The sequence below is a fragment of the Archocentrus centrarchus genome, unplaced genomic scaffold (genome assembly GCF_007364275.1).
Source record: "Archocentrus centrarchus isolate MPI-CPG fArcCen1 unplaced genomic scaffold, fArcCen1 scaffold_30_ctg1, whole genome shotgun sequence".
NCBI classification, from domain to species: domain Eukaryota; kingdom Metazoa; phylum Chordata; class Actinopteri; order Cichliformes; family Cichlidae; genus Archocentrus; species Archocentrus centrarchus.
The window spans coordinates 2269104-2289113 of NW_022060259.1; the positions used below are offsets into that span (position 1 = coordinate 2269104).

At 40.6% G+C, this 20010-nt stretch overlaps 1 protein-coding gene across 1 annotated transcript in view; it reads left to right on the top strand.

The window, feature by feature from the left end:
- Positions 1 to 363: 363 nt before the first annotated feature.
- Positions 364 to 20010, top strand: part of sez6l (seizure related 6 homolog (mouse)-like) — a 90865-nt gene continuing 71218 nt past the window's right edge. The window contains exon 1 of the mRNA XM_030724017.1: positions 364 to 643. Coding sequence (XP_030579877.1) covers positions 547 to 643 — 97 coding nt within the window. The 5' untranslated portion in view covers positions 364 to 546. The remainder of the gene's footprint in view (positions 644 to 20010) is intronic.

Genomic DNA, 20010 nt, shown 5'->3' on the forward strand with positions numbered 1-20010 from the left:
ATGGGAGGAGATGGATCCTCGGTGGGCCCTCCACCACAGTGACCCCTCCGTCCACCCCTCCAATCTCCCCAGTCATCCACCGGATCTGGACTACCTGGGACAGCGGTATGCTGCCCATCTCTCTCTCTCTGTCTCTCGCTTATATAAGTGTGTCCTTATCTTACTGCAGCCCACAACTGTCAGCCTGACACAAATACACACTCACTCTCTCTGAGCAAAAGTTTCATTATCATTAAGGTCAGGCTGAGTGTGTGGAGGAGGTGGGCGGGTGAGAGGGAGAGAGAGATGTGTGAGTGAGTGTGTGAGGGAGAGCGAGGACCGAAGAGTCCGCGGAGGAGAAGGGGAGGATAGATGGGAGGGAGAAGCAGGAGGCGCTCCTTGCAGTCAGAAGGATGCTGCTCTGACATGCGGACCCTCCACGATCCTGACCGCGACGCTACCGGCTTCTACCTGACCGCCTGACCGCAGATCAGCCAGCTGAAAGTCCCGGGGAGCTCGCCTTCGCTTTTCTTGAGTTGCTTTTCCTCTGGACCGGGTTTTGTCGCCATGCCACCGGCCGCCTGCTCGGTCGGGTACCGACTCCGCTGCATCTTGCCCGCGGCGCTGTGGATCGGGCTGCTGTGGGGCAGCGTCTCAATAGCAGGTAGGCTGCATTAGAGTGCTCATTATAATGCCACATTCCTCCTGTTTCTACGCTCCGCTGTCCGTCTTGGCTCGCATCCAAGTAGAATGACAGCAGCTTGAGTTCAGCTTTTAGGCGCTGCAAAAACAACTCGTCTTTCTGGGCATCCCTCTCTCTGAGACGCCTCCTCTTCCGCGCGAGTCGTAGGAGGGCAGAGAGAAGCAGAGAGTCTGAGGCAGCCTTTGAAGTCTCGAAATAAACGCTGTTGCGGGCTGTTTACTGTGCGAGCAGCTCAGTTTGCACAGCAGTACAGGGTGCACACGCATCCCTCAGAGGGTTCATGTGGACCGGTGCCCACTCGTGTGCGTGGGAGCCTCGATCAGGCACGAGTGAATGCAGAGAAAAAGACAGAGATCACCTGTCAACAAGCTCTGCAGTTTTCCACGCAGTCAGTGAGAGACGGGGATTCCTCCAGACTGAGCATCAGCACGGAAATTAGACACAGCAAGTGAGGAAATGAGGGGAGGAAAGTTCATATATATATATATATATATATATATATATATATATATATATATATATATATATATATATATATATATATATATATATATATATATATATATATATATATATATACACACACCTGGGCTTTGTGCTTTTTCATTGTCAGCACCTGAAAGTCAGAGTTCTAATCCTGGACATTTTTGTTGAAATGAAGCTAATGTTTCCTTTATTTTAGGTCCTTTCAGTTTTAAATAAAATCATGGTTATATGTGACCGTGGTGGTGACCTCCCTGAAGCCCCAAAGTAAGGAACTCATGGTGGAGGGATGGGTCTGCCTTGGACTTGAACAGAGCTGGCAGCTGTTAGCTTCCCATTTTGACCTCTCTTTTAACCACCATCATTTCAGCCCTCAGTGAAAGCGCCTCTATTTAACTACGACCCAGATCCTGCTCTAAAGATAACCAAGTTGTTTTTGTTCCTAAACTTAACCCAGCAGCATGAAAAATGTCTCTGCCATGTTTTCTGCTGCTGGTTAGGGCTCTAACTGAGGTGACATTCAGTGAGCTGTTTATGAATGAAGCTAACAAAAGGTAGATTTAAGGGAAAATGCTTAAATCAAGAGGAATCACCTGAATCACTGCATAGTGAAGTGTCATGTCTCCTTGGGAAAGGGTCACCAGAAATCAATAGAAAGTTGTTGTGAATGACCTTCAGCCTGTGATGACATATTTTTATCCTGATGAGTGTTTTCTACAGTGATCACAATGACCCGGCCCATAAAAAAGGAGGGCTGAGGATGAAAACAATGAGAAAAATGTGCTATTTGCTTTACAGTCATCCCTTCTTTCCCCGCTGAACGCCTCCCTTTTGTGTTAGACAGCACTCTTCACAACCTCATCAAAATACCACATAAGGGAATAGCTTTGGGGAAATTGGTGTTCACCCCTCCAGCAGTTTCAGAGACTCAATCAGAATTAGTGCAAAGGAGCTCTGAAGCTCTTCTGTCAGCATGTGGTGATCCAAAATATTTCGATCCTTCATGCTGGGCTTTCTTTCTGTTTGTGGTTGTTGCAGTATGAACAGTAGTCTATAAATATATTCAAATTCAGTAATTATCTGTCTTTATTGTGGCTTCTAGTTCAAGTGATGGAGTCTGTCATTCCCACACTGGGTTCAACTAGCCAGCATGTACACAGTGGACTGACACTGTAACCCTGTAATCCAGTGTTACTGTTTATAAATGGGGCTCACTTGCCAGGTATCTATTCAAATTCAAATATCAGTCTAATTTTAGCAGAATTTACAAAAAGCTGGCGGTGCTATAGTGCCATTAAACCACTGTGGAAAAACAGTTCAGTCAATGAAATATCAGAGAGAAACCATCTGTGTGCTTCATGTAACAATGTGAGGAAGGCTGCAGTTTCCTTATTGTTCCACACAGGTCTGATGTTTTTGTCTCTTTACTTGAAGCTTGTGTGAGGCTGAAGTTACTTCATGAGTTATTCATCATATCTGTGGTCAGTCAGGATGTCTTCAGAAGCAGGAACATCACATGGCATTTCTGAGGAAAGCAATTTTTCAGTATCCAACATTAACTAATGGTATCAATTCAATATGAAATAACAAGTGCTAACTTTATGTTCAGAATGAATGTGTGTGATTGGGTGAATGGGGCTTCTAGTAGAAACGTTACCAAAAGATGATGTAGTGAGTACATGTTACATATCGTTAGCCTCATAGCAAAATTGCCTAAGTCATATTTTGGCCAAATTGAGATATCTTATCTAAATGAATCTACAGTGTTAGCAAAGTAGAATTAGGCAGGTATCTCAATTTGGCCAAAATATGACTTTGGCAATTATGCTATGAGGCTAACGATATATTATTCTTAATACTGGAAGGCCACTGTAATTATCACTGCTTTAAAAATTTTTTAAAAAATCAGTGATACTTATAACAGGGTGGCTGTGGTTGGCAGTTTGATTCCTGGCAGTCTCCAGTATGCAAACCCAAAAATACTAAATCTCAGGTTCTCCTAATATGAGTGTGAATGTGTCTGAATCGTAGATGGAAAGCTCTTAGACATAGCAAAAAAAGTGCAAATGGGGCATACTGTATAAAGTGCTTTGAGTGCCATAGTAGACAAGTGCTAAAGAAGAACCAGTGCATTTAATTAAAAAATGTATCTACCCTACTACTGTGATTTACAGCATAATTTTAACTTCAATTCAAAATTATTTATATTTATTTATTTAAAACCCCAACAATCAGACGACCCCCCTATGTGCAAGCGTTTGGTGATTTTTAACAGGAAGAAACCTCTGGCAGAACCAGGCTCAGGGAGGGGCAGCCATCTACACCCCCCCCCCGAAATATAAAGCTTGATCATAGAGGGAGGTTTTTAAGCCTAATCAAAAGCAAAGCAGGTATCTTACATTTTAAATACCTTAGCAGTCTGCTGACTTACTTGTGCTCTATCGGAGTGATGCAGTATTGTGAGGTCTTTGAGATAAGATGGGGCCTGATTATTCAAGACCTTGTAGGTGAGGAGAAGGATTTTAAATTCTATTCTAGATTTAACAGGGAGCCAATGAAGAGAAGCCAATATGGGAGAAATATGCTCTCTCTTTCTAGTCCCTGTCAGTACTCTAGCTGCAGCATTTTGGATCAGCTGAAGGCTTTTCAGGGAGCTTTTAGGACAGCCTGATAATAATGAATTACAATAGTCCAGCCTAGAAGTAATAAATGCATGAATTAGCTTTTCAGCATCACTCTGAGAAAGGATGTTTCTAATTTTAGAGATATCCTAGAAAGCAGCCCTAAATATTTGTTTAACCCTTTAATACCAAACCTTTCTGACAGAAAATACTTCAAACGTCTTGCCATTCATGGACTTCCAGCAGGAATTACCGTAATAACCCTATTTTATTTATGCACAATTTCTCAGCTTTCAGACAGTGTTTGAATTTTTCCGATCGGACAAATGGTGATTCAAAGTACCGTATTTTCCGGAGTATAAGTCGCACTTTTTTTCATAGTTTGGCTGGGGGTGCGACCTATACTCCGGAGCGACGTATATGTGACATTTATAACACATGAACCAAAATATTCCAGCCACTTGACATCTCCGTGAACTGCAGCTTTAAGGCAGTCTTGCGTAACCTGTGGGCGCAGTGGATGATGTATGGAGAGCACAGCTTAACGGCAACTGGGAGAATGCGCCACCCAACTTTCCTGGAAGTCATTGGATGGATCAAGAAAACATGGGCTTCAGTGACAAACCATCCTGTTGGGATTCAGAAAGGCTGGAATAATTGGAACTGCAGCTGACGACGAGTCTGACTAACGCGACACAGAAGAGGAAGCGGCGCTTCGTCTACGGAGTGTACGGAATTGTTTAGAAGTGACACCGAGGATGAAGACTTCAATGGATTGATGGTTTGGTTAACTTGTTAGTATGTTCTTTATGCTATGGTTATCTGAATAACTTAATGTTACGTTAACATACCGAACACGTGTTCGTTGTGCGTCATGTAGCTGAATGTGCTACGTTAGCATAACGTAGGCGTAACCGTGTTCGTCCTGTTCTTTAATCCATTATTATTTTAAATTGCCGTTCAAGATGGAATTTCTGCTCTGGGTCTCGGATTCTATCAACCCCCCCCCCCAAAAAAAAGTGCGACTTATAGTCCAGTGCGACCTATACATGTTTTTTTCTTCTTTATTATGCATTTTTTGGCTGGTGCGACCTATACTCCGGAGCGACGTAAATATGGTACGCCTGATTGGACATCTCAGAGGTGATGACCTGCTGTTTGTGGCCAGTAAGTGCAGGTAACAGGTGAATCGGCAGTGATAGCATGATGTTAGAGGGTTAATATGTGCTTGAAGATTTCTCACAGTGTTACTGGAGGCCAAAATAATGCCATCCAGAGTAAGTATCTGGTTTGACACCATGTTTCTAAGATTTGTGGGGCCGAGAACAAGAATTTCAGTTTTATCTGAATTTAGAAGCAGGAAATTAGAGGTCATCCAGGCCTTAATGTCTTTAAGACATTCCTGCAGTTTAACTAATTGATGTGTGTCATCTGGCTTCATTGATAGGTAAAGCTGAGTATCATCTGCATAGCAACTGTATGCCATGCACTCTAATAATACTGCCTAAGGGAAGCATCTATAAACGTAAATAAAATTGGTCCTAGCACAGAACCCTGTGGAACTCCATAATTAACCTTAATTAACCACTGCAGTGCAGTACCTTTAATACCTATAGCATGCTCTAATCTCTGTAATAAAATGTTATGGTCAACAGTATCAAAGCTGCACTGAGGTCCAACAGGACAAGCACAGAGATGAGTCCACTGTCAGAGGCTCTAAGAAGATCATTTGTAACCTTCACTAATGCTGTTTCTGTACTGTGATGAATTCTGAAACCTGACTGAAACTCTTCAAATAAACTGTTCCTCTGCAGATGATCAGTTAGCTGTTTTACAACTACTCTTTCAAGAATCTTTGAGAGAAAAGGAAGGTTGGAGATTGGCCTATAATTAGCTAAGACAGCTGGGTCAAGTGATGGCTTTTTTCATACATGAGCATATATATATATATATATGTATATATATAGTGTAAATGCACATCCTCTAAACAATTGCACAAAATAAAATACAATACAATACAATTTTAAAAACCTGCTAAAATATGTAAAAGTATTATGTAAAAAGGTTCTTATTGTAAAAAGGTTCTTAGTATTATGTAAAAATATTACTATCGCCCCAATAAAAAATTTGAAGTCTGTTTGGCTTTATTTGACTGTATCTCTTTTGTTCCAGGAAATTTCACCTCTTTGACTCTTTGAGAAATCTAAACTAAAGTTCACACAACAACTTCTGTGGCTAAAAAAGGAAGCCAGTGTGGAAAGTTTTCAACATAATAAATGCAACAAACATGTTAACAGTCTGGTGCAAGGTGCTCCACCCTGTGTCCTTAGAATGCAGAAACATATGGACGTATATTTCTGGGACTTCTTCAGTCGTTTCTCAGCAGGTTTCAGTCAGCCTGTTAATCTCTGTCGCTCTTGTCTGTCCCTGCATTCTTGTACAGCTCTTCCATTTGTGAATGTGGTCTTAGACAAATGTATCATGCGCTGCATCACTGGTTTCTCTCACTGTTGGTGTCTGTGTTTAATGAGCTCCCCCCCAGCAGAAATGTAATGTCACAGAGCTGGCTCGTGATTGTGTGTGTTTATGTGTTAGTTACGTGCGAGTGTTTTTTAATGCGGATTGTGCCTGCGTATGAAGATAGGCTGGATCACTGCATGGTCTCAATTCTCCGGGTAAGAGCGATAATCTGCTAGAAAGACAGCTTGACAACTGAGTAGAGATTCGAGAGCTCCAGCTGGGAAGCAAAATCAACTGCAGCTTGAATCCAGAGAGCAACAGAGAGCGCCTTTATCGACCTGCACCCACAGTGTTTTTGTTGTAAAAATATCAATGAGGCCTGCCCGCTTCATTTAAAAAATATAGATCTTTTCTCCTCAAAAGAGAATCCATCTTATAAGCTACATTTCTCCTCTGTTCTCATCACAGCACCTCTCCAACATCCTTCCTCTGGTCTTCGTTCACTTGCCTTCCTCCTCTTCCTTTTTCTTTTCCTATTATTTGAAGGAAAAAGAGAAAAAAAATGCAACTAAGAGGCAGACAGAGGAGATTGTTTCTTCTGGTTGAATACACCCAGCCTTATTATACAACTAGATCCTCAGGCGCCAAACTTTTGAGAATATTGTGCCAAGTTAGCATAAAAAAAAAGAAACCAAATGAGGGGAAGTAACACTGAAGTGAGAAGAAACATGAAGTTGAGAAATAAGGGCAGCAGAGAATATTAACTAGTAGAAGTATAACAAAAAATATCTCTACTTAGTATATTTACAACCTTTAAAAATGCAGTCACCCTTACTTTTTAGAAGGATTTCTAAATCTTGGAGATTTTGTATTATATAGTCAGAGGATGTTGAATATAAAGCTGCCAGGCAGGAGGAAAACCTCAGAGAAGATTCATTGGGATTTGGACTGAATAAGAGAGTCTGCAGCTGGATTGTAACCACAGGCCTACGCCGAAGAGTCAAAACTGAAAAACAGAAAGTGCAGATATTATGGGATGTAATGACTCATTGCGTCTGCATGATTTTAAAACTGTTGGCTTGTAGTGGAGGTTCAACAGGAAATATATTTGCCTGGAAGGCAATATCTCAAAAGCTATGTTCAACAACGATGTCATTCAGCTTTGCTGACAGCTTCATGTCAATCGAGCTTTTTTTGATTATACCTGTTGAACATCAGTGAGTCTTTCTATTGGAATCAAGAAACTACACTATGAAAGCAGTTTTATGGATGCAGAGCTTGACACCAGCTGTAAACAGTGAGCTCTGGTAATTGTAGCACAGCGTGTTTCAAGTGTTTTCATGCTGGATTTGACTCAGAGGAATTACTGCATCAGTGGTGGGACAAGCAGCATTACAGCAAATGTTCTGGCCATTGATTTTTTTATTTTGTATCCTTATGAAACAGACTGGGTAATGTATTTATAAATCTTATGCTGTTGTGGTCAGAAGTTCACATACACTCATCATGGGCATGAATATCAAGGTAATTTGGGGCTTTTAATGATCTATTTGAACTGGTCTTTTTCCAGGCTGAAATGATGGTACAGCAGACAGTACCAGGCACAATGACGTTAAAATACTGGGTGCTCAAGTTTGAATTTTTTTGGATTTTCTGTAATCCACACAGTGTCAAATGTATACATACACTCACTTAAATCTTTTAATAAGTGGTGCTGAAGGTTCTACAGTGTCTTTAAACTTATTAAACCTATTATCTTATTATTGGTGATCACGATTGATTACAACTGGTATTTTCCTTTTGCAGCATAAAAAGGATTTGCTTGACTCACTCACTGGATTGACCAACACTCAGAACAGTGTGAAAGTCCAAGGAACTGATTGAAGCTCGATGTTGTTGGGAAGGTCTCTTGGAGCCATTTCTAAACAACTGCAGATCATCACTTCAAACGATTGTATGTAAGTTTAAGTTATGTATCACCACTTTGGCAAGGTGTGGGAGAAGACCCAAACTGTGACCCTTACACTGGACAAAAAGGGCCTGTATCCGAAACGATCCGTGGCAGATCCAACTTTATGGATCTGCAGTGCATCCATAAGAGAATACGGGAAGATCTGACCTGTCACAGATGTTTAAATGGATATTATCTGGATATTTAATGGATGTTCATTCACAGGTTGGGTTTTTCAGGGTCCAATCTTGTCCATTTACATTGAAATCTCCAAAAGTTATCTGTCAAAGATCCGGTGCGAATTCTTTGGGATATTGTGATGGATACAAAGGTATCATACCTCAGATAGTACCATATTTTAGGGCTTTTATTCTAGTGTTAGATGAGAGGAACTTGGTTAGGATGTTCATGAACAACCCAGATACCAACAAGGCTCAAGCCTGCCATGAACTGGAAACTGCTGTAACTTCACCATCACTCTCCACAGTGAAGCCAGTGTTACATCACCAAGGACTGAGAGAAAGAAGCCCCTGCTCCAAAATCGACACCTTCAAGGTTGACTGAAATTTGCAGCTGCCCACATGGACACACCAAATTCCTTCTGGAGAAAGGTTTGATGGTCAGACCAGACAAAGATTGCAATGAGAAGAGGTATGTTTGGAGGAATAGGTGAGGCTTTCAAACCTAAGAAAACTGTACCAATTGGCAACCCTGGTGGTGGTAGCATTATGGTCTAAGGCTAGTGGTAGTGGAACATTGTGCAGAGTGGATCTAATAATAAAGTAGGAGAACTACCTCCAAATTCTTCAACTTCACATCAAGTAAACAGCTAGTAGACAGTTGAAACTTGGACACAATTGCGTATTTGTGCAGGACAATGATTCCAAACACACATCAAAACTGTCTTTGTAATGGATAAAGCAGTCTTACATTACGTTTTTGCAATGACCTTCCAAAAGCACTGACCTCAAATGTTTTGAAAATTTGTGGACTATCCTTAAAAATTGAGTCTGTGCCAGGAAACCAACTGGTTTAGCGGAACTCACCCAAATCTGCCAAGAGGATTGGTCAAATATCCAGCCAGAATTATGCCAGAAGCTTGTTATTGGTTACCAAAAATCATCTGGTCAAGTTGCAACTTGCTAAGGGACATCGAACCAAATATTAGTTGGAGTGTATGCATACTTTTGAGGTTACATGTCTAATTTGATCCTGTGTGGATTAAAGTAATCAAAATAAATTCTAACTTATGCAGCCAATTCTTGTTTTTTAAAGTCATTAATTATGTATGCTGTAAAATCATTCCACCCTGGAAAAAGAACTGCTCAAAGAATTCATTAAAAGCCCCAAATTACCACAACATTCATGGCCATGATGAGTGGACGGAAACCTCTGACCCCAACTGTAAATGCTGGTAGAATCCAGCCATATGGCATACACGCCAGGTAGAAGGAATGAGGTAGGCAGACAAGAATCAACTGCTGACAGAAAATTGGAGGTGACCCCATTTTAATTAGAAGCACTCTCAGCCCAGCAAGAGCAGCAGCAGCACAAGCAACGCACAGGTGGGCTTAGAGGGGTTCAACCTTTCATTTCTGAAAGAGCTCCTCAGAATATGAGTCTGTGATTAGCATGATTATACAGATCACTGTGCTCACACTGACGAGCTTATGCTGTTTTCTGATGAACTACATCGCTGCAGAGTAGTTGTAGATCAGTGGTTCTCCAGCTTTTTGTAGTGAAAGCTAGAAAAAGGTTAAGGGATCGGAGAACCTACCTTTCAAATATAATGTAGGCCAGCCATTTCACCTTGATATTAATGGTGATTAATGGTCTCCGATTTTATGTCTCTGACTAGTATTCTTATAAGAGTGATCTATTCAATAAATTTGCTCAACACATGGATGAGAATGGGAATTAGGTCTTTAGCAGTATACATCCCACCACAGCTCCTGTTCAACAGTAGAGAAAATAATGGATTTGATTTTCAGTGTTGGCTGCAGCTGGAGTGCAGAATGCCCACAAACTGCCTTTTCAACTAGTCCAGCCATGTGCTCATTAGGGCCACAAGTGAGAGCTGCAGTTTTTTGGCCTCTAAAATATGGTCTGGGCTTCAGTGCAAACTTACCAGTTATGACAACATCCTAATAAATTATTCAGGTTTGAGGGGAGTTATGCACCTCCTGCGCTGCACTCCTGCTTCTGGCCCTCCCTGATGCTCAGTGTTCGCATCTAAGGAGGACTCCTGAAGCACTAACAGGTCTTACCAGCAGTGATGTCTCCACCTCAGCACATCTTCTAAGACCTTTGTGACACAGCTTTTTTTCAAGGCGCTTGAAAGTGTGTGTGTGTGTGTAGTGTGTGTTTGCTGCTCAGTGTGGGTTATTGGTGCCTGTCTCAGTATCTGGGATTATCCTCTCTAGGATGGCTGCAGGATTGCACAGATGCTGCTGACACATCCCTACAATAGAAGCAATTAAGTGGAGCTTAACTTTGCGTATGTCTGTTTTAATCCATGGTGTGTTTGCAGTTGAACTAAACTATTTTGGGTTGTTCTGCTCAAGGCTTTATTTTTCAGAGCCTTCTCTTTTAAAAGTGTGCATTAAACTCTTTCTGAATGAATGAAATTCCCACAAAGATAAAAGTATTTAAGGGCTACAGATGCTACAGTGTGGCCACTTCTGCAGTTCTGCATGTTTCAGGATGATATTGTCACTGAGCTGTTTTCTGAAAATTATGTTTTGGCAGAACAAAATTAGCAGATTTGTAAACAATTCATTTATTTAGTGTGTCACAAATTGTAGCATAAAAATCAATAAAAATCACTTTGTCAAGTGAAAAATGTTCACTGGCAATAAACTTGTAAGGACAAAAGTCTTATTATTAAATTATTATTTGATAAGAATTCTGATTAATCATATTTTCTAGTGTTAATAGTTTTTGTTGTGTAAATGACAATATTTGAACACGAATATCTCAAAAACTATTAAAGATAAAAACCTGAAATTTTCACTGGTCTCTGTTGCCACTAAAATTAACCAGGATCTGTAATTTGGGACGGACGCATTAAAATATCTGAGTACTGGCACAATATGCACCTTCTGCTGCTGAAGTCATGGCAGTTGTTTAAAACCCCCATTATTAATGAAAATGACACATAATGGTGAATGTGATTTAAGCTTTTCTGATTAATTTCAGTTTGATCATCATTATTGGGACAACACAAGCACACAGGTCAACAAAATCTATAACTACGAGTTCTCACTGGGATTAATAAAGTATTCTGATCGTGGCTTTCCTCCATTCTCCTGAAAGGAAGGTTATAAAAGTTAGAGGGTAGCGTCACAGTCATCCCTGTGTTCTTGTGAATGTTGGTACTTGCTGATGAGCCTGTGGCTCCCTGGTCTCTGTATCTTCTACTTGTTTACTATGTAGTATTTTAGCATTTAGCTGAGTGCTAATGGCAGATCCCTCAGATGTGTTTGTATTACTGACTCTGCTCTTTGTCCCTGAGGCTGCTGTGCTTTTTCACGTTTGGATCGCTTTGTTTTTACTACATGCTAAAATCAGCAGCAGCATGAGGAGGTGCTCCTCTGCACTTTACCAAGCCATTCAGTCACAGTGGAGGATGGGAAGGACAAACACTATGACCAACTATCATATCCAAGTGCTAATCCAAAAATATGGATGTTCATATTTCAGCTCTTTTAGTGTCTGTTCTAAATCAAATTCCCAAACAAAGTGTGGAAAAAAGGCTTTCAGGAACATTTAGATCATTGCAGGTCGACCAGATAAGCAGCACTCAGCTAAATTCAGGCACTTGCAGCACATTTCTTCTGTTGATAGTTCATATCATGGTAACCAAGCATCCCAGCTGATAAAAATGATGTGCTCTCAAGTCCTCCCAGCTTTTCAGAAGGGCACCTACCATTTTCAGCTGTCAGCTGATTTCGTACACATAGAACTCGACCAAGCGTTCCTCTGTCGTGGAACACTTTGTACTCCAGGCCTTAAAGTAACTTTGGAAGGTGTAAAACCCAGTTATTAAACTATGACAGCTTATTACTCTTTTCTCTCAAAGGTCAGTACTGTCAAGCTGACCAGTGTCAGTAGCTCAAGTGGGAGCTTTAAAGTTGAAGCTGAAGCTCTAATCTCAGCAGTTCCAACAGGATCAGCTGAGCTTCTGTCACTGTTATAAAAATGAATGTTATTGAGCCTTTTATGCAGATTTAGTTGATGTTTGAAAAAGTTTGAGATATTGTAACATTTTGGAGAAGGCATAAATCTCATTCATGTGTTCCTGCATTGTAATGGTGTTATTGTACTTTACACTGTGTTCTACAACATTTCCCTGTTTCCACGCCTCATTAGCTGCAACGCACTGAGAGGTTAGACCGAGTACGATGCTGCTTAACTCAGCCCAAGCACAGAGAATACACTCCAGACACTCCTGATTCCAGAAGCTCCGAATTTCTTCTCTCTTTCAAGCCAAGGACAAATTGATGATAATATTAAATCAAAACAGTCCTGCAGTTAAACCACATCCACACAAACACACTTCCATTCAGGAGACTGAACTTGGAATTTCCTCTGGGAACATTTTCCAGTTTTGCCTTCGCTCTCTGTTTAACTCAGTTTAGCTGCATCTCTGACACAGACCTGCAGCTGGAAGTCCTTCACATGAAAAACACGACCGAAACGTGACAGTAAAACAACACAGACAGCAAAGCTAATAATATAAAATATCAAAAATATATTCATTAGAATAGATAAATGGAGTAAATACTGTGACACGTTTACATTGCACTTAAAACACAAAAAGCAACAATGAGACGTTACAGTTGTGAAGACTGTGGGTGCAAAAATGAAGGAACTCTGTTTACTGTAAGAACAAAAAACACAGTTTAAGGCTGGCATGAAAATCCAAGTAGAGGAAAAACTAAACTTAGGAAATTTGCGAAGTTGTTCAAGAAAACAAATTTGGGAAGAGCAGAACAGAGGCTGGGAAAGCCAGAGGCCTGAGGCCTGCACTGCGGAGCAGGATTTGGTCCTATCCAGGTAACTTCAGGGTTAAGCCTCGGTTTTCTGTGCGATGAAGCTGGTTCACCTTTAATTTGATTTCTGTGTATTAATTCTTCACTGGCTCTCAGACATTAAACACCTTCGGGGTCCTGGCTTTGTTGAAGTCGCTGCATAGTGCAGGGCCCAGGAGAGCACAAACATGAAGCCAAGACAGAGAGAGGCAAAAATCAACAAAGATATCATAAATGACTGGTTCTTATATACTGCTTTTCTACTCTACCTGAGCACTCTATACAACATGTCTTCATTCACCCATAGAAGCACTTTTTCTACACCTACTTGCTTCCTATCTAACATTCCCACTCCAGTGAACACATCAGTGACTTATCCAAGGAAACTTTCGCATACAGGCTGGAGCAGCCAGGGATCGAACCACCAACCTCCTGATTAGAGGATTACCTGCTCCAGCTCCAGGGCGACAGCCACCCTTGTAAGAATGCAGGACCCTGACAGTTACTCCAAGCTAAAAGCCAGATTAGAAAGACAGGAGTTTTAAATATTAACTGTCATTATTCTGATAACAAAAAGCAGAATATTCCACTGATATATGGAACATACGGAGTACACTGACAATAGAAGCACTTTAATGATGATGCTGAACATACAATTGAAGAAAGCCTCTGGTGTCAAAAGTAGCAAAGTTATTTAAAGTCTACTTCCTTCTTTTATGTACAGTCTATAGCTGCTACTGTATGTGTTTGATGGACATTCAGGAAGTGGTGTCAAACTTTTCCTCTAACACGCTGTGAGAAAAGGAGTAAGCCTGTTTCCAGAAATGTCATTCTGTTTCTTTTAAGCACAAGCACGTGTATACACAAGCTCCTGGTTGGATGTCAGCCCTGGATTTGCTCAGAACCTTTGAGGCTTCGAGATGAAGCCTGCAGGAAGAAAGGAAAGCCAAATGACAGAATTCTTGGAAGGAAGAAAAAATGTTTCCTGTCTTCACAAAATCTATATTTAACGCCTGCTACCCACAATCGCAGTCAGAAAACGCATTGGAAATATTGTTCATTTTTGCTCCACAGCGAATGATGAATTGTGATCCAAAGAGAGATTTGACATGGTTGTCTGGGATTAAAGTGACAATTTGGATTTTCAATCTGACTGAGTTACACACACACAAACTCGCCCCGACACTTTGCTTTGTCAAAGTCACTCCAAGCAGATTGGCACAATCAAGTGTGGCTGCAACCAAGCCTTTTAAAAGGTTAATATTTCAGTTCCCATTTGCCTCAAAGCTTATACGCTAAGCCACCGCGCTGCTCCCTCATCTATGTGCCTTTGATACGGGAATCCCACTGAAGTAGGTCTGTTGACGCAGTCGACAAACCTCGCCTGTGTGTGATAATCCATGCCACTCAGAACAGCGCTGATAGCTATGCCTGTCATGCTGTCGAGTCGCTGTGTTTGTCTCTCTTGTACCTCCACTTGAATCAGTGGAAAAGAGCTGCAGAGAAGGGCTCAGCATTCTGTGACTGAGAGTAGGTATTTTTCTGTGTTTGGCTTTTTTACAGCATGATATGCTCCAGTCTGGGCTGTGAGGTTCAATGTATCAGCGCTTCTCCATTCTGCTGCCCAGTCAGGGGATTGATTGATTGATTGATTGATTCGTGTCACGGGGTGCACAGAGTTACTACAACAGCAAAGCTGCTCTGAGCTTTTGAGGGATTTATGGTCCAAGAGTTTAAAGATGAATTTAAAGGCTGGAGAGATGCAAAGCCTTCTTCCAGACTTGAGCTTCCTGTGAGATGACAGGACAGTTGTTTATGTCAGGTTTAGAAGAATCTAAAAAAAGGCTTCCTGTTGTTCAGGTAGTTTCACACGTCCTTAAAAAATTATGAAAAACCCTGAACACACATGAGGCTCTGCTGCTCGCTGTGTTCTGTTATTCTGAAAGCATTTATCAAACTGAAATTGGTGAGTCCACTTTGAAAGGCAGAAGTAGGGGTTAGAAAGGATTTTACTGGCAGCTGTACATCTTTTTCTTTTTTTTTTTTTCAAATTTTCTTTGTGTATTTTTAGATTGATCTCCCATCCTCCAGGTAATCACTGCTTTCAGTTTGCATTCTGTGCAGAATACAGATGATCTTTCTGAGGCTTGGGATTTGGCTGTAATAGCTAATCCATCACATTTTGTTTCAATGATTCACGCTGTCAAAGTTACAATGGTACATTGTAACTACATGGTAATGCAGTTGATTGCAAGGACAGTTTGAACAGAAGTCTCTGTGTCTTAGATAAACTGTGCAAAAATGCATTTGTCTTGATTTGGCAGAGTTTTATGCCAGATGCAACCCAAAGAGATACATTTTTAAAACTTATCTTGGGGCAAAGTTGCCAAAACTGTTGAAGCAGGTTTTTTTTGGACTCAACTGGCAACTGTGCACAGCACATGCAGTTTTTATGTCCCTGTGACCATTATAATTCAAGTTATGGCTCTTTCCCCTTTCATCTCGGTATAGGCTCTTCTTCTCTGTATCATCATATCTGATGGCTGTCCCTCCCTGTGCTTTGATCTCCTTCTGTTTAACAGGAGTTCAGTGGGTTGAGGTCAGGACTGCAGACAGGCCGTTCCATCCTCTCCACTCCCAAATTCTGGAGGTAGTGTCTGATAAACCTGCTCTGTCACTTGGAGGATAGAGTTCGGTCCCAGACTGTGGAGATGTGGGATTGCTGCTGGTTGCAGGATCTCATCTTGATATCTCGCTGCAGTGAGATTCCATCCAATGATAATCAGCCTGATTGTCTGTAGCTGGAGTACCAGAAGCTCAATACCAGAGTCAGCTGTAATATGTATGCTTATTTTAGATGTTTTGCTGGCTGACAGGTGTCATCTGTTATGAACATATTCGGTTGTAACCTCATGGATATATCCATGTAGTCAGTGTTCACTCAGTTCACTCAGCCTGTCTCTCGATCATCTTAATCATAAAGGCCAACGACTGGACATTTCTGAAAAACAGAACACTGACTGACACAAAGGTCAGGCCTGCTTAATCCAATGTTTTGTTGCACCTCCTGCAGTAGAGCTCCTCACTAGAACATCTTATGAAGACTACAATGGACATCTGAGATATAGATCAAGTGCCTTGAGATGACTGTTGTGATCTGGCGCTATATAAATAAAATTGAATTGAATGGATTTAACTTGTTAATGTATTCTTTGGAAAATCTCCCCTGTTAGGAGGCATGTACTGTTCTATACTGTAAACGTCTTTAGTGGCGCTCCCAGTTGGAGTTTTTAATAGCAGATTAGAATTGCAGGAAATGAATTTTATGACAAAAGAGCAATAAAAAAAAGACAAAAATATGAATTGCTGCCATCGCTTGCTAGATCTGAAAATAACAGACAAATAATACAACACTGTTTCTTTATCACAGATCACTTGTATTTCTTTCTCAACTTCATAATTTATTACTGAATGTTCTCCATGTTGACATCTGGTTCATGGCCACCCCAAGATTGAAGCTAAAAACGTTCCTCTCTTTTTCTTTGGCTCCTCTCAGCTCTGCTCTCTGCCTCCTTTCACAATTGATGTCCCTGGTGAAAAGAAGCATGCACCTTTTCATAGATTAAAAGCACAGCGCCCACATACCTGCGATAGCTTAGACACACCATGAGCACCGATTCAAACACGCTGTGAAAGACACAAATAAAATTTTAACCATTAGAGAAAAAAAATTATTCATAACCATTTCAAATATGTATCATATTTGAGTAACTTTCAATACTTCTATTTATTTAGGCTTGTTCTCTCCAACTGATTGTTCTGAGCTAACTTCAATGGTTACTTCTTCCAAACCATCAGTGTGTCTATTAGACCCCATTCCTACGTACAAGTCCTTCCATTAATTAATGCTTTATTGTCAAATACAGTACCAGTCAAAGGTTTGGACAGACTGGTACTATATGAGCAGTCTTACTAGACTTTTTAATAGGTTATGTACCACAGGCCTTCAAGGTGGCTGTAATTAAACCTCTACTTAAAAAGCCATCACTGACCCAGCTGTCTTAGCTAATTATAGGCCAATCTCCAACCTTCCTTTTCTCTCAAAGATTCTTGAAAGAGTAGTTGTAAAACAGCTAACTGATCATCTGCAGAGGAACGGTTTATTTGAAGAGTTTCAGTCAGGTTTCAGAATTCATCACAGTACAGAAACAGCATTAGTGAAGGTTACAATGATCTTCTTACAGCCTCTGACAGTGTACTCATCTCTGTTCTTGTCCTGTTGGACCTCAGTGCAGCTTTTGATACTGTTGACCATAACATTTTATTACAGAGATTAGAGCTTACTATAGGTATTAAAGGTACTGCACTGCAGTGGTTTGAATCATATTTATCTGATAGACTCCAATTTTTTCATGTAAATGGGGAGTCTTCTTCACACACTAAGGTTAATTATGGAGTTCCACAGGGTTCTGTGCTTGGACCAATTTTATTTACATTACACATTTCCTTTAGGCAATATTATTAGAAATCATAGTACACATTTTCATTGTTATGCAGATGATACTCAGCTTTATCTATCTATGAAGTCAGATGACTGTTTTTAGCTACTTTTGGTTTTACTTTTATATTTCACCGTAAAAACTATTTAACTTATCTTGTTTGATATAATTTTATTTATTTTAATTTTATGCACAATCTCACATGTACAGTTACTTTTTCATTTTGACATACAGTATTTACACAATGGACCTCAAATCACACAAAAAACAAAATGTGAGTAGAAAATTTAGGTTTTTTTACTGTGAAAACCACAGACATGTTTAAAAAAAAACTACTTTTATAACTTAAAATACAAATATAAGTTGTAAATTTCAAAAACTTATGTACAAGGTCAGACACTGATGTTGGAGAGAAGGCCTGGCTCACAGTCTCTGCTCTAATCCATCCCAAAGGTGTTCTGTCAGGCTGAGGTCAGGACTCTGTGCAGGCCAGTCAGGTTCTTCCACACCAAACTGGCTCATCTGTGTCTTTATGGAGCTGCTTTGTGCACTGGTGTGCAGTCATGTTGGAACAGGAAGGGGCCATCCCCAAACTGTTCCCACAGAGTTGGAGCATCAAATTGTCCCACATGTCTTGGTCTGCTGAAGCATTAAGAGCTCCTTTCACTGGAACTAATATATATATATATATATATATATATATATATATATATATATATATATATATATATATATATATATATATATATATAAAACTCTTGCATTCCTCTTATTCAGGGAGTTGGAACGACTGACTTCTCCCTCTCCCTGACGGCTCCAGAAGTGTCTGTTTGACATTGTTCCTGCAATAAACTTCATGTGTGCACTAAGACTTTGTAGCGAGGGATTTCTTCTGAACACCCACACCACGGAAAGACACAGCACCTTCTCCTCACACACAAAGTCTTGAATAATCAGGCCTCATCTTATCTCAAAGACCTCATAGTGCCATATCACTCCAACAGAGCACTTCTCTCTCAGACTGCTGGCTTACTTGTGGTTCCTAGGATACTTAAGAGTAGAATGGGAGGCAGAGCCTTCAGCTTTCAGGCCCCTCTTCTGTGGAACCAGCTCCCAGCTTGGATTCAGGAGACAGACACCCTCTCTATTTTTCAGATTAGGCTTAAAACTTTCCTTTATGATCAAGCTTATAGTTAGAGCTGGATCAGGTGACCCTGAACCCTCCCTTAGTTATGCTGCTATAGGCCTAGGCTGCTGGGGGGGTTCCTGTGATGCACTGAGTGTTTCTTTTCATTCACCTCGATTCACTCTGTTTATACTCCACTCTGTATTTAATCATTAATTATTATTAATCTCTGTCTCTCTCTTTCACAGCATGTCTTTTGTCCTGTCTCTTTCCCCTCACCTCCAACAGAATAAGCAGAAGTGAATGGATGAATAGAATTTTAAAAAGCTCTATTTTACTAACTCAACACCCTTTGTTCTTGTAATAATTATCATTTTTAATTATTACTGACTTTTTTGTTTACCACAAATTGATCATAGCTTAAGTGTATGTAGGCCACAAAGTCATGATTAGCTGATCTCATTGGCGACCCACTTCAGCCGATGACTCAGCTGATTCCCTTCCACACATTTAAAAAGATAGATCACACATCAGCTGCTTTATTTAAGCTCTTTTAGCCTGCCCATAGTTGCTTTGCACCTGCAAGCTGTTTTGCAACCCACCTCCACTCCAGCTCATCTTTTCATGGTGACTCATATCTGTTATCAATGATGCCTGTTCTGTTCTGTGCTTGCTGCTGCTCTACCATGCTGCCAATATAAATTACAGCAGACAGAAACAACAATCTTCCTTTGACATTATTATGGTCCTGTTTTTCTTCTTCTTTTGTTATTTAAAATCATTGTTGTTGCTTATTTTCCTGTCTACCCTTTTAGTTGAGAGGTAGACTCAGCATCATATACAGGCCAGCAGTTTTTTTGTTGTTGTTGTTGTTATTTGTGTGCATGTGATGAACAGAGATTAAACAAATGTGGTAATTGCTTATGTGTGTGTGTTTGGTTCAAATGACAAGGAGAAGGTGCCTTTGAGTGGGATTATTCTCAAAGCTTATGTTAATAGAGAGCACCCACTGCAAACCTCGGCTCTCTTCATGTCTTTTGTCCTGTCTCTCTCCCCTTATGACTGCCCCTCCCTGAGCCTGGTTCTGCCGGAGGTTTATTCCTGTTAAAAGCGAGATTTTCCTTCCCACTGTCACCAAGTGTTTGCTCATAGTCT